The sequence below is a fragment of the Girardinichthys multiradiatus genome, chromosome 7 (assembly GCF_021462225.1).
Source record: "Girardinichthys multiradiatus isolate DD_20200921_A chromosome 7, DD_fGirMul_XY1, whole genome shotgun sequence".
Lineage (NCBI taxonomy): Eukaryota > Metazoa > Chordata > Actinopteri > Cyprinodontiformes > Goodeidae > Girardinichthys > Girardinichthys multiradiatus.
This window is the reverse complement of record NC_061800.1, coordinates 26,545,247-26,560,912: the sequence shown is the minus strand read 5'-3', so window position 1 is coordinate 26,560,912 and position 15,666 is coordinate 26,545,247. Positions and strand designations below refer to the sequence as shown.

The following is a 15,666-nucleotide window of genomic DNA, read 5'->3' as shown; positions in this document are numbered from 1 at the left end:
TGATACACTGACAAGTCTGTAATGTATTTGGTGCTAAGCCATTCAGTGATTTATAGACTAACAGAAGTATTTTAAACTCTATTCTCTGAGCTACAGGGTGCCAGTATCTGGACTTTAGAACCGGGGTGATGTGTTCAACTTTCTTAGTTCTAGTGAGGACGTGGGCAGCAGCGTTCTGGATCAACTGCAGCTGTCTGATCGATTTTTTAGGCAGACCTGTGAAGACACGGTTGCAGTAATCAATTCTACTAAATATGAACGCATGAATTAGTTTTTCCAGGTCCTGCTGAGACATTAGTCCTTTAATCCTTGAGATGTTCTTCAGGTGATAGAAGATCGACCTCGTTACTGTCTTTATGTGCCTCTGAAGGTTCAGGTCTGAGTCCATCACTACACCCAGGTTTCGAGCCTGACTGGTGGTTTCTAGCTGTATTAACTGAAGCTGTGTGCTAACTTTTAAATGCTCTTCCTTTGGTCCAAAGATTATTACTTCAGTTTTGTTTTGATTCAGCTGAAGAAAATTTAGGCCCATCCATGCATTGATTTCTTCTAAGCATTTACCCAGTGCTTGAATGGGTTTGTAGTCACCTGGTGACATCGTAACGTATAGCTGTGTGTCGTCTGCATAGTTATGATAACTTACGTTGTTGTTTATTAAAATCTGAGTTAGGGGCAGCATGTAGATATTGAATAGGAGGGGCCCTAAGATGGACCCTTGGGGAACGCCACATGTGATTTTTGTGCTCTCTGATGTAAAGTTACCTACTGACACAAAAACGTCCCTGTCCTTCAAGTAGAATTTAAACCAATTGAGTGCTGTCCCAGAAAGGCCGACACAGTTTTCCAGGTGCTCTAATAAAATGGAGTGATCAACAGTGTCGAATGCTGCACTAAGGTCCAATAATACCAGCACTGTGGTTCTTCCACAGTCTGCATTTATACGGATGTCACTGAACTCCTTGACAAGAGCAGTCTCTGTACTGTGGTGAGCAGGAAGCCTGACTGGAAGACATCGAAGCGGTTGGTCGTTGTTAGGAAGTTGTTTAACTGTTGAAACACAGCTTTTTCAATAATCTTACTGATGAAGGGGAGGTTTGAGATAGGCCTGTAGTTCTGCAGTAGCAGCTTGTCCAGGTTTCTCTTTTTCAATAGAGGTTTGATAATTGCTGTTTTTAGGGCCTGGGGGAAAACACTTGACAAAAGGGACGTGTTTATTATTTGAGTTAAATCAGATGTTATTACAGGCAAAGCTTTCTTAAGGAAAGCTGTGGGTAAAACATCTAGACAGCAGGAAGAAGAGCTTAGTTGCTGTACGATTTCTTCTAAGATTTAGCAGTTTATTTGGTGAAATTGGGAAATTTTGTCAAAATCAGTTCTACTTGGAGACAACATTGGTACTGGCGTTGATGTGGATGTGCTGACTGCCCCTCTGATCTTTTGGGTTTTTTCAGTAAAGAAGTTAGCAAATTCATTGCAGGCCCTGGTAGAGTGGAGTTCAGATGCTACAGTTACAGGAGGGTTTGTTAATCTGTCGACCGTGGCAAATAATGCACGAACATTGTTAATGTTTTTGCTGATGATCTCGGAGAAGAAAAATTCCTTGGTTTTTTTCAGTTGTAGGTTATATCTGTGGAGTCTCTCTTTATAGATAATATAGTGAACCTGGAGTCCAGTCTTTCGCCACCTGCGTTCAGCTTTTCGACACTCCTTTTCTTAATTTCTGACTGGTGGAGCACTTCTCCACGGTGACATTTTCTTCCCAGAAATGACTTTCACTTTAATTGGAGCAATTGAATCAAGGATGTCCGAGATTTTAGAATGAAAGTTATCTACCAGCTCATCTACAGTGTTACAGGGCAAAGTGGAGGTAGAAGAGTAAATGTGGTTAAAGGTTTCAGCAGCACCGTCCTTAAAGATGCGTTTTCTTATAATGTCTCTTTGGGAAACTGAGTCATTTAAGATGATGCTTTCAAAAATAATAGAAAAGTGGTCAGATAGGGCAACATCAGTTACAGACACCTTGGAAATGTTTAGACCCTTATTGATGATCAAGTCCAAAATATGTCCCTGTTTGTACGTTTGCTGTTTAACATGTTGAGTCAAACCAAAATTTCAAAGAGTGTCACATAGATCTATTGCACTTCTGTCTTCAGGATTGTCCATGTGAATGTTGAAGTCTCCCACAATAATTAAACAGTCATAATAAACACAAATCACAGATAAAAGCTCATTAAAATCACTGATAAAGTTTGTTTTGGACTTAGGAGGCCTGTAAATATTCAAGAACATGGAGAGCCAAATATTCAAAAGAGTCAAATTTGCCCAGAATACTTTTTTACACTTTAGTAAATCTTTAAACAAAGTGGCCACCCCTCCACCTTTTCTTTTTTGTCTGCTCTCACAAAGAAAATTGTAGTTCGGAGGCGTCGCCTCTATCAGAATGGGAGCTTCATTAAATTCATGTAACCATGTTTCTGTTAAAAACATAACATCAAGATTGTGTTCAGTAATGAAGTCATTGATTAAAAATTATTTTCCTGACAGAGATCTAATGTTCAATAAAGCAAGTTTATATGACTGAGGTGGTGGAGGTCTGCGGCATTTGGAAGATGTTGGTTTAGTAGCAGGGCCTCAGCCACGGGGGGTGTTTAATGGAGAAGATGTCAGAGCCATTTGGGTCCCGATTTTAATAGATCCTTTCATGTTATCAGAATCCAGTAAAGCAAAAAGCGGGCTCAGTGGGGAGATGGGAGAGTTCTGTGCGGTCTGGGTCGGGGTGAGGGGGGTTTACCGGGGGTGTCGGTCTGGGTTTGGGGGGATGGGGGTATAATAGGGGGGTCCACTTCTCTCCTGTGGATTTCGACGGGGAGACCTTGTGTGATGACCTCTCTTTCTCAGCCAACTGGCCTGTTGTTTCTGCTGGAGCTGTTGGAGGCAGCGTTATCATTGTTGTTGATACTCCATGTTCTCTGCTGAAGGTCGAAGGTGCTGGCAGATTATTTACTGAATAGAAGAGTTTAGATGTGAGACGTCTGGCTCCTGGCTTGTTCAAACAGAAACCATCTTGCTTGAAGAGTTGTCTTTTTTCCCAAAAAATATTAAAGTTGTCGACAAAGTTCACAGGTGTGGTTTTTTTCAACCACTTATTAATCATCAGAAGTCTGGAAAAAACCTCATCTCCACAGAAAATCGGTGCAAAGGGTCCGTTGAGAAACACCTTGATATTGAGACCCCCAAGAATATTCAGAAGATGGGTGAAATCCTCCTTCAGTCTTTCTGATTTTTTCTTAGCCACGTCATCCATGGCTCCACAGTGTATAATAAGGTTTTCTAGAGACGGGCGCTTTTCTGTGATTGCAAGAATATTCTCTGAGATATCGGAGACCACGTTACTGGTACCAATCATAACTTCTGTGTTTTTCTTGTTGCAGAAGTTTTTAATCCCATCCACAGCTGTGTTGCCCACTATTAGGGTTCTTGGTCCGGTGGGGCGCTTTTTCTCTGGCAGCTTAGGAGAAGACTGTTTAGAATGAAGGTTGTTCTCAAACCTTTTATTGTTCTCAGAAGATGGATCATTTTCCTGGTTTTCATTCTGTAGTCGGGCAAATCTGTTTTGGAAGGGAACTCCATTATTTCCAGCTGTCTCACTCCTATCAGTTGTTGTGACAGCAGCTCGCTGTCGAAGTCTCCTTTTCCCGGGGGAAACGGGGGCATTTCTCTGTAATTCTGGCCATTCTAATTTATTTAATTGCTGAGATCTTCCAGTGAGTCGTCCACCTTGATTTTTTGGGCATGCCCCTAAAACATGCCAGGGGGGTCTGCCGGTAGGTTTATTCTCAGTGTTCTGATTGCCGGCTGAGTTATTGAGCTGGCTGTCACTGTTTGGGATCGCAGGCAGAGTTGAATCATCGTTGTACCCCATATTCACCTCCACATTCACTTCTAGTCGATGGATTTTCATCTCCAAAACAGCCAATTTCTGTAAAGGTTTGTCGAAGTCCTTTGTGGTGAAGGGAGGCATTTTGTGCTGATTAGCTGGCGTCAACTTGTCCTGTTTTCGAGTTCAATTATAAAAACATCAAAGTCCTTTAAAAAAAAAAAAAATAATAATAATAATCCTTGGGAGTCGCTCGTAAGAAGTTGTTTTAGTCCAATATTTCCGTAATTTTGGCTAAGAGATAAAAAGTTAGGAGTAAAAGAATGCAAGCAAGCAGGGAGCTTAGGAGAAGTAACAGAAAATTTGATCTGGATTTGTGTTTTCTGTAGCTCTAGAGGATGTAAATCCTTCAACTGTTCTCAAAGCTGTAAACTGCAATGAACTTCAGCAATGAGCTTAAGTACTGCCCTGAAGGGAAACAGGATATGAATATAGATGTGCTGAGAGAAAAAATATGATGATTTTGCAACCCATGAAAGCACTATGATAAGACCCACCAGGTTGCTTTGAAACCTTCACACTCCGGTCTTCAGCGTGGAAGTTGCTACTGGCAGAAGAAGACCTAATTTTCAATATCAGTGGGGTGTTTAAAAAATGAAGTGGGCAGAAGCACTGGGATTTTACAAGCTATTTAAAAGGAAACAATATTTTTTTATATCACATGTCAAGACATAGAGCTAGACGTTCAGTAGACAACAGGAAGGCTTAATGGAGTACAGCAAAGTGGCTCGTTTTTGTCCTGTTTTGCTTTCAACTTCAGTCTTTCATGGAGCACGTCGGATGTGGAAACTTTGGAAACCTCTTGAAGTCACAGAGTTAAGGTAAGGATCTACACTCTCTAAAAAAACACACACAGATAGGGGTTTCAGTCTAATGAGCGCTAATTTCTCGATGGTTGGAAAGAAATACTAACATAAAGAAAAACATTAAAAATAAATAAACCGCAAAATTCCAATTGGTGCATCTCTAGATATGGAAATTATTTTTTCATTCAACTAAAAGTAATGTTCATTCAAAGGCCAAAGAATTAAAGCAATCTAATAAATAAATGCTATGTCTGATGGAACGCTCTTTTTAAATACAAAATCATGAGAAAAATTACACAGAAGCAGGAATTCTCTTCGCTCCAGCCAACACAGAACCTCTTCACCAACTCTGCTGGAGCTCCCTCCTCTTCCCATCAGGCACAAGTCTCTTCCTTTACCCCGTCATCCAGCAAACTTTCTGTGCAACACGTTCTCGCTTTCTGCTTTCCAAATCTGAAATTCCCTCCACCTGCAGATGGCTGCCTGGACACGGTGCCACAAGCTCAACTTCTGAGATGAAAAACGTAAAAACTCCTCAGCGAACAGACGAGGCCCACAGAGAGGCAGACAGAGAATAAAGTGACAGCTGAGACTCAGGCTGTGCTGAACATCACCAAACATCCAGCTGCTCATACAGGCCAATTAAACACTTCTACTTGAAAAAGATGGTGATTATTTTTAGGGTCTTATGGGTAAAGAGAGGAAGTATATCCAGATGGATCATTCTTTGGGGGTTTTCATGTCTTTATGTAGCTATCAGTGTAATTATTAAGGATCTATATGCACGATCTCAAGCTCTTTTTTGTGCCTGGCGGCACCCGTCAGCTGCATTTCCACATCATTCTTAGCAAACAGTTGCACATTATCTTAGGCCGAGGCAGTATGTTGTCAAGAGAAAAGCGTCATAAATGCATTTACCGGCTGTGTAGAAGAGCTGATCACATTACCTCCATTCAGCCTTATTGTGGAGGAAAGAGTTGCACTGTTGGGGAAGTTGGCTGTCTTTAGACATCGACTCCAAAGTGTTTAGGATCTGCTTGAACATCGGCCTTTCCTGCATATATATATATATATATATATATATATATGAAAAAAGTCTGCTCTGTATGTGACTCTCAGGAAAACACACATTCTGCATGCATGTGGATCCGGCTGCTAATGTGACTCACCTTTGGCTCTGCAGCCCAGCACTTTCTCATGAGCTCTGCAAAGCTGGAAGGACAGCAGCTGGGGACGGTGAGCCTCTGAAATATCCACACAAAAGAACAGCATCACTCAGACTGTGTACTATTTTTAGGCAAGGCATCAGATAATAGCATTAAGACTAGTTCTTTCCTGCAGAATATAACCCTGTAGCCACCAGGTAGTTAGGAAGATATAGCGTTGGTCCCCTAAATGTAGCCCCGACTAATACTGATCTCCTGCTCTCTTTCCCTGCAACTAAAATATCTACATAAAAACAAAATATTTGTATTATTTCAAACTCCTATATGTTTACAGCATATCTTAAACAACAAAGCTAAAAATTACTCGGCATGGTAAGGCATAGTCCAGAAATTTTCAATAGTCGAGGTTGGGGGCTTTTCCAGAAGCTTCATGTTAGCGTGCTTTATCCATTTCAAAACCAGGTTTTTTTACCCACTTTGCGCAATGCACCAGTAGTGCTGCCTGCTAAACAGACCCTAAGCATGATTCCACCACTGCCATGCCTGACCATAACTTTATATGCGTTGGTTAAATTGAAGTTTTTTAGTCCAACTACAAGGTAATATAGTGCTATTTATTAATATGTATTTTATTTGGGAAATTATATCACAGAGACAGTACAACCAACATCAGCAGCAAACATGTCGACCAGTTATACGTACAACTTACTTCGAGGGAAAGCTCTGATAGAATTCAAGTGGAGTTGTGTGGAGTTCTTATCAACAATGAGTATCTTTCCAGCAGCATCAAATGTTTCACATGGTACCTGTTTCATACTGGTAATCAATAAGTGAGCAGCACAGCTTTCAGTTCCTTCACACTAAACCTTTGGAATGCCAGAGTCCGGTTTCTGGAGTGGATCATGCCGGTGTAAATCCCTCATGGATGCTGTAACGGACCAGAGTACCGTACCCTGGAATGATAACAACTACCGGTCTATGCACAGTTTATCTGGATCCTGGAGCGATTTGCTTGCTGTGTGAATGCGTGCCCTTCCCAGTGCACTGTACGATTTGTTCTAAGCGCAGCCCATTTGAGTAGAAGAAGAAAAACATAGTAAGAGCATAAATCTGAAGACAAAAAGTCTGAAATATCTGGTGGGGCTATGTGGACCAGTGAAGAGGACCAGGCGCACAGCTACAATTGAACACCACAGTAGAAACAGAAACTCTTATGAGATGGACTTTCTTCTCGTGCATTTTTTCTTCTCGATCAGCGCAATACTGCCCCCAAAACAATCCGTTGCAACTGCATAACGTTTGATCCAGTCCAAAAAACCGGAACAACTTAACACAAAAGTGCTGCTGGTTTAAAGGTTTAGTGTTAATATGGTTATAATATGTTTTAAATTGTTTTAAGGAAGCAGAAAGCCACTTTGTAAATTGTCCCAATCTGAAAAGTTTTTATCTTGACTCTTCTGGTGAGAACTCTTATAGCAACTCCACAGAATCAACTTCAACTCAATGCAAATCAGTAAACTACGTCTTTAACGGAGACTAGATATCCCTGTCTGGTCACTTTTTCTACCTGTTTCTGCTCTGCTAATATTTTCCTGATTCTAGCATCTTGTTAAACAAGTAGAAAATTCTTTCAATATTTCAATGTAAATATATGCCTTCATCTTAATAAAATTTCAATTGAAAACATATTTTTAAAAAGACGACAAACAGTATGGAAATTTGTGTTTGATCAATATTTTTTTTGTAAAAATGCTTCTGGGCACTAAATCTCATACGTTTGGAAAACCAGTTTATTTCTCCTCAAATAGTGTCACATTTGTTTGGAAAATCTATTTGTGGTTTGAACAGTAGAGATGAGTATGTAGGTAACACTTATACCAATACCAAACACCTCATTCTGCTATTGTCTCTTGTTTGATGCAGTTTATTGGGTTGGATGGTTGACACTAAGGTAACCAGACATATTGAATATTTAATCATTTAATCATTCAGCAAACAGCAGTGCAGAGAAGAACCATACACATCCTAACGAGGCTGGAACATCCTCCTCATGCTGGTCACCAGCTTGGTCATGCATTGTTGTGGGACAGTATCCAACCCCTCATCCAGCGTTTGTTGGAGGTCAGCGAGTGTGGCTGTATTGATCACTCTGGCATCAACTGCACCCACAAGCTGATCTTTCAAGTGTCAATGGGGTTGCGGTCAGATATTTCATCCTCTCCACTTCCAAATTCTGAAGGTAGTCTGTGATAAACCCTGCTCTGTGGGGCTGAGCTCTGCTATCTTGTAGAAATATAAGTTTGTCCCTAACAGCAAAGGATTGCTACTGGCTGCAGAATCTCATCTCCATATATCTGTGCACTGAGATGCCACCCCAGACCATCACACTGCCTCCACCAAAAGGGTTTGGCATTAGCAGAGATTAGGCAAATAAACCCTCTAGTGGTGTAAAGTTTATTACCAGGGAGCATTGTTACAACAAGGAAAAATCAACCAAACACTAATTTCCTTATTTTTTTGACAAACTAAATAATGCACTTTAACCTCAGAGGGTCATTATTAAATGTCTGTATATAAGCACATCATAAAATACCTCATTTTTCTCCACCACGAGCCAGGCTACTTGTAAGCCTTCAAGGCCTTTAAAGGGAATTTCCCGGGTTAGCATTTCCCAAAGCACCTGTCAAGGAAAGTTGGGGAAAACAGTCAGGAAAAAAAACAGTAACGTATGTATGTGTACATTCATTACATTCATACATATGAATGTAATTATTCATGCTGGCTGTTGTTTTGCTCCATTCTGGATTTCTAGGCGTTTTGTATTTCCAATTCGAACATTTTTCAAAACGTCTCAGATTTGTGATCCATCCATTTTCTTTCTCCGCTTCTTCCGTACAGGGTCACGTGGGAGCTGGTGCCTATCTCCAGCAGTGTACGGGCGAGAGGCGGGGTCCACCCTGGACAGGTCGCCAATCCATCGCAGGGCAACACAGAGACATACAGGACAAACAACCATGCACACACTCATCCACACCTAAGGGCAATTTAGAGAGACCAATTAATCTAGTGGTCTGGAGTACCCAGAGAGAACCCACACAAGCACGGATATATCTGTTTTTAAAAATATTTTAGGGATGCAGGAATACATGCAATTTAACCAAGGTTTAACTGTAAATTTGACTTACTGCAGCCAATTGAAATCCCTTAGGTCACAAAAGTTTAAAGCACATAATTTGACAATCTGAATTTTTTTCTTGTCTTCTACAGACAGAAAAGTCAAACCTGTAATTTCAAATGTTGCCTCCATCACATAATTACAAAAGCATTTTGTTAGGGTTAATTAATGATTATATATGTTTTAACTTTAATAGAAGTGAAGCTTGCTGTTCAGAGTGATTATATCTTATATGTACAAGAGCTGCAAGATAGAGACAGGATGTTCTAGAACATTCTGTCAGTGCAGCTGTTTCTAATCATTATGAGTGTGCATCTCTCCCTTTTTTGTGCTTGGAACATTCTGTAACCAGGGCCTCTTCTCTTATGAATAAAAGGCAGAGAGAGCAGGGGCTGTTTCAGAGTGTTGGTGGAGGATTGTAACTGAGCAGCCTCTGAAACACTCTCACCTGCAGGTTAAAATGAACTAACTTCTCTGTGTCTTTCTTTGTGCAGAATTGTGAAAGTGTTTGGTGTTTAAACCTAACATAAATGGTCCTTCGAGCCGGAGGCCAAGATGCTTGACGATCCCAGTGGGTGAGTGAGATTCCAGACAAATCTGTGGCCACAGTACTAATACCCTTTCCGGGACTGGTCCCTCCCTGACAGGCTGGGGTCTGACGGCTGACGGTACTCCCGAGGACACAGAGAACCAGTGAGTAGGTCTTTCATTTAAAAGGAATGAGTGATGAAATGCAAATGACCTAAAATAGTACAGTATAGAGAAACCCTGACAATTCTAGACACTATCAGGTGAACTAAAATAGACAGTTAAATTCCGCAGGAGGGTAGACTCCCTTAGTTGAAATAGACTAATTAAACTCTACACAGGACGGCGGAGTCCTCTGTTGTATTAAAATAGACAGTTAAATTCCGCAGGAGGGTAGACTCCCTTAGTTGAAATAGACTAATTAAACTCTACACAGGACGGCGGAGTCCTCTGTTGTATTAAAATAGACAGTTAAATTCCGCAGGAGGGTAGACTCCCTTAGTTGAAATAGACTAATTAAACTCTACACAGGACGGCGGAGTCCTCTGTTATATTTTTGTGAAAGTAATTAAAGTAAGAGTAAAACGCGTAAAAAAGGTGTGACTGAAAAACGAGTGGAAGAATGAATGGAATCGTAACGACCACTAGGTCCTTACCTTTCATATAAACTGAAAACAGATAGTAAATGGTGAGCCTTTGTGGATGCTTGTAGGCAAGAAAATCCCACCTGAACAGGGTTGAAGTGGATTTTACCACAACTGACTTCTTGATCACCATCCTGTTTTCAAATACATAAATCCAGTATTTAGAATACACCAGGTATTAAAAAACATACTGGATCTAAATCTAGTTCAAAATGGGAAAGGGGCAAAGTAAAGAGAAACAAAGTAAACTAATTGACTTAGAAGGGGAGGTAAAGTTTATGGAGAACTATGTAAAAGGAGCAGGTATGATCTGTCATAGATGGAATAAAAAATAAAAAACATGGGTTTTTGGGCAAATTAGATACAAAGGATGTCTTAAAATTACAAGGGGATCTAAAATTAGCAATAATGAAAACTAAAAAGAGAAAAATAACAAAGAACAATGGGGGAAGAACAGAGAAAAAGCTCTAATTTAACAGAAATATGTGCACGATGGCATAAAAATACGGATTTTCAGGTAACTTAATTATCACTGAAATCCTAAAACTACACGGGGATCTTAAACTGGAGATTATGCATTTAAAAGATTCAAGAGACAATAAAAACCTTGCCAGATTATAATTTCAAAGGGGACTTTTCAGTCCCTGAGTGCTCACAGTTGATAAACAGATTAAAACAAAAAGATGAATTAAAAAAAAAAAAAACAACAATAAGAGCAGCTTTTAACTGACATAGCCATAATACTGAGGCCTTAAGAAAAGCACAGGAAAAAACTTTCAGCTTAACTGAAAACAAATAAAGGGGGGCGGACTGCCACCCATCCCAGTTTAGAATACCAAGGTAGCCCCAAATTATAAAGACTAAGAGGTGGTTTTAGAGGACGTGGTAAAAGAAGTTAAAAGAGGAGGTGACAATGTGGACAACATGGAAACTGTCCAACTGGACAACCCAGTGAACAATGACTAGAGTTGTTAAAGAAGTAATCTGAGAGTAAAAGATTTTGTAGGCAAGCATTAGTGAGAAACAGGTGCTTTAAAAATCATTCTATGGTGTTATACTACCAACAATATCATGATAAAATGCAAAAGATTCATTTTACAGGGAAATAATTCCATATTTGGCTCAGATTGTTTGCATTCTTGATTTTTCCTCTTTTAGAGAAGTTAAATTTCAGCTCTGTGAAACGACCTTGACAAAGAGATGCAGCTGCCTGAAAACAAAGATAAAACTTCTGCAAACAGCAGAAGCCTGTCTCTGCTGAAAGGTCTGAAAAAATTGTAACTCTACCCTGCATGTGTCAAACTCAAGGTCCGCGGGCCAAAACCGGACCCCAGAAGTTTAGTGATTCTCTAGAAGTAGAGCCTTTTAATATGGTGATTGTGTGCTTGAATGTTATTTTGTCAATCAATAAGCAGTTTTGTTTACATTCTGCCACAATCTGCCTTTTGAAAATGTTTTGAATCTTGCTCTTTATGTATAAAAAAAAAGAGAAAGAAAAGAAAAATTGGCTAAAGTCTGCAGACATAAAATGAACCTGGATTGACGCTCTAACTAAGTTTATTTAATCTGAGATCTTCTCCAAATGCAACAGTATATGTCAGTCTACATGAGATACTAACAACTTCACCTACTGGTATAATATAAAGATCTGATTGAATATGTGAAACAAACAATGATGAAAGTTTTTCAACAGGTGATGCTCATCCAGGAGGAAGACAGTGTTCCTAGGAAATGCAGCTCCTTCATTAACAATCAATTTTTCTCCTATAGGTGGAAGTTTTGCTGACTAATCATAGGCTGGATCTATGAAACATTATGTGCACAGAACAAATGACCAAGGTTCTGACTGACTTATGAACCTCACTGACCTGACAATGATAACATGACACCCAACAGATAACACCTTTAAGGTGGACCCACTAAGAACACCTTATTGATTCTTGGTGAATAAAAAAAAAGAATTGAAGCGTTCAAAACAGACCTTGTGGAAACAAAAGGGGTTATGAGGAAACAATGTGCATTTTAAGAATAATAGAAGTCAAATTATGTTCAAATTTTTGCAAATAAAAATTACTCTGACAGAAAAATAAGTAAGTAGTGTGTGAATGTGTGTGAATGGGAATGACTGATTTCATTGTAATGCATCTTTGAGGGACCTTAAAAGCGCTAATAAAGATCTGATGTTCTGATGATCTTTGCCAAATTTATATCTTAATAAGGTTTCCAGAATCTTTTCCGAAAAATCATATAAAGACAGCAAAGGTTCTACCTGTATTAAAAATACTGATAACCATAGGAAAGTTCATAGATCTGTCTTCAATTTTTCCTAATTCTTTTACAAACAGGTTATTTAAACTTTCATGTGGCCAAATGTCTGTGTTTGACTTTCTGTTTTTGTGAAATAAATGTCTGTTTCATGTTATGTAAAAATTAGAGTCCTCAACATACCATAATAATATTAGGTCAGTTCTCTATGGTAAAACAAAAAGAGTTTAACAGATGTTTAGACTTTTTCCAGTCAGGTTCAAAATGATTGAATTAGACTCAAACTTAACATAAGATTAAATTAACCTTAACAGAATTACTGGACTGGACTGAAATAGAGAAAACTTGAGTTAATTGAAACAAACTTTAGTTACTTGAACTAAATACAAAGCTGACTGAAACTGTATGTTGTATCTATAAAACTGGGTAAAACAAACTAAGATTATAAGATATAATATGCCCTTCATTTTTTGTGTTCATCAGTGAGTGAGTTTTTATTTTTTATTTTTAATAAGAACTAAACCAAACATTATCTGAAGAAATAGCAAAAAGCCGAAAAGACTTAAAAGATACCCCTCTGACAGATGGAGAAACATTATTTGTAGACGGGTCTTCCAAAAAAGATGAGAAAGGTAAAACAAAAACCGGATATGCTGTAGTAACTCTTGATAAAGTACTGAAAGCAGAAGCACTCCCTTCACACTACTCAGCGCAAGCTGCTGAGTTAGTAGCCTTAACTGAAGCATGCAAATTAATGACAGGAAAAAGTGCAACAATATACACTGATAGCCAGTATGCATATGCAACAACGCATACTTTTGCACAACATTGGAAAAATAGGGGTATGATTACCTCCACTGGAAAACCTGTAACACATGCAGCACTATTAACAGAGCTATTGCAAGCAGTCCAACTGCCAAAAAAGCTTGCAATATGCAAATGTGCGGCACACACCACAGGAACAGACACTGTGCAGAAAATAAACCTATCCTACCAAAAAACCTATACAAATGGGCAGCAATATCGAGTCATGGAGTTTCTCATGTCTCGAGAGGAGGAATGGTAGGATTAGTGAACAAAATATACACAACATATGGATTTAACTCTTATTCAAAAAATTTTTGTAGAACATGTTTGATCTGTGCCAAACACAATGCACAAGGGAACTTCAGACCAAAAAGGGGACAGTTCCCCAAAGCAAAATATCCTTTCCAACACATACATATGGATTTCATAGAATTAAATAAAAGTGAAGGAAAAAAGTACTGTTTAGTAATAATAGACTCTTTTTCTAAATGGATAGAGTTATTTCCTACACAAAATCCTGATGCATTGACCGTAGCAAAAGCACTATGTAAAGATATCATACCTAGATATGGAATTCCAGAAAAAATATATAGTGATAATGGAACTCATTTCGTAAATCAAATGATAGAAAAAATAGGAGAAGCCCTACAAATGGATCTTAGACATCACTGCGCTTATCACCCTCAAAGCGCTGGTCTAGTAGAACGAATGAATGGAACAATAAAAAATCGATTAAAAAAGTGCATGGAAGAAACAGGAAGACCATGGACTAAATGTTTAGACTTAGTAAAGCTCTACATAAACATCACAAGCACAGGAGGACTAACACCCTATGAAACCCTGTTTGGGAGGCCATATAGATTACCATTCTTTAAAAATAAATGGGAAACTGATGATGAAAGCACACTAGCAGATTACATGAGAAAAATGTTACAGCAAAAACAACAAACAGATGAACACGCAAGTGACCATGAGCCTTTTGTGTCTACACAGGAAAAACCATTAGTTGAACCTGGAGACTGGGTCCTGATAAAAAGCATAAAGAAGAAGCATTGGCATTCACCTAAGTGGGAAGGTCCCTATCAGGTGTTGTTGACCACTGGAACTGCAATTAAGATTGCAGAAAGAAACTCATGGATCCATCTGACACATTGTAAAAGAATAATAGAACATGACTAAAATAAGTTTCTTAATAGCAGTGTATATTCTAACCATCATAATTTGTGTTGTGGTCATAGCATTGTGGTATCTGTTGTAGCATTGTAGCTCTTCATCTGACCTTCAGAGAAAGTCCGGCTACAAAGGGAGCTGCAATCATAGTTTGCAGCTGTCTCAAACCGGTGAAGATTGTCCACAGCTCTGTTACAGGTTTTTAGGAAGGGCGCCAATCTACAGAAAGATGTTCACGCCAACACACAAAAAGATATTGATAATAGGGGGCGTCATCTCGATCATAATTGTAGGTGCCCTGCTAATATGGGAAAGAAATCATAGAACACTGCATAAAAGATCCCGGTCATCTGACCTTGACGAATCTGACGACAATAACAGGTGTGGAACAAAAAGAGCTTACCAATTCGGATTAATGGTGTGTGTGCAGTCAAACACCACCACGAATCTTGTCATTCCACTTACCAGTCTTAGCCGTAAAACAGAAAAAGGCCAAGATTATAAAAACTACAAATGGTACTTGACTAATGATCAAAAACAAACACAATGGGCCACAATAGTAGCTGATGCAAATAATGAATGGACCCCAACGTGGGGCACTACTGCATATGCAAAGCACCAGAAAAAACTGTTCAAACTTAACGTGACAGGTTCAGTTGTATATTTAACCGTGAACCTTACGAAAACTTCCCTAGCACCCCCTGGGTACAACACTTCTTGTTGGGGATTCTTACTATGGGCCTATTCATCAGGGGCGGATCCCAGTTTCCAACTATTTATCTGTGAACATAAAAATGTAACGACCCTTTCCCCAAGAGCAGTAGAAAGGGGAGTCAGAATTGATCCTGGGAACCTGACAACAGATGACTGGTTCAAAATATCTACAGGAATATCTAAAATAGATAACAACTGGCTTTTAATGGCAGAACAGGCTGCCCAGGCAGCAAAAACAGATTGTGTAGTATGTATGGGAGCCAGACCACTGTTACAGGTGGTCCCCTCAACGTTGACAGAAAAATGCTTAGTAGAAGTAATGAACAGCACAAGACTCTCAACAAACTGTACTATGTGGGATAAGATTTATCCCTTGACTACAGCTGAAAAACAAAAACCGATGTTTTCAAATAAGGTTGCTCCAGGAAATTTTTCTTGCATAAACCGAACAGGT

The 15,666-nt window shown here is 39.2% G+C and overlaps 1 protein-coding gene across 1 annotated transcript in view; it reads right to left on the bottom strand.

Moving 5' to 3' along the window:
- The window catches only part of zak (sterile alpha motif and leucine zipper containing kinase AZK), a 59,404-nt gene that overhangs the window by 20,857 nt on the left and 22,881 nt on the right, over positions 1-15,666 (bottom strand). The window contains exons 8-10 of the mRNA XM_047371004.1: positions 8,503-8,589; positions 5,913-5,987; positions 5,691-5,797 (exon numbers count right to left, since the gene is read on the bottom strand). Of these exons, the coding sequence (XP_047226960.1) occupies positions 5,691-5,797; positions 5,913-5,987; positions 8,503-8,589 (269 nt within the window). The remainder of the gene's footprint in view (positions 1-5,690; positions 5,798-5,912; positions 5,988-8,502; positions 8,590-15,666) is intronic.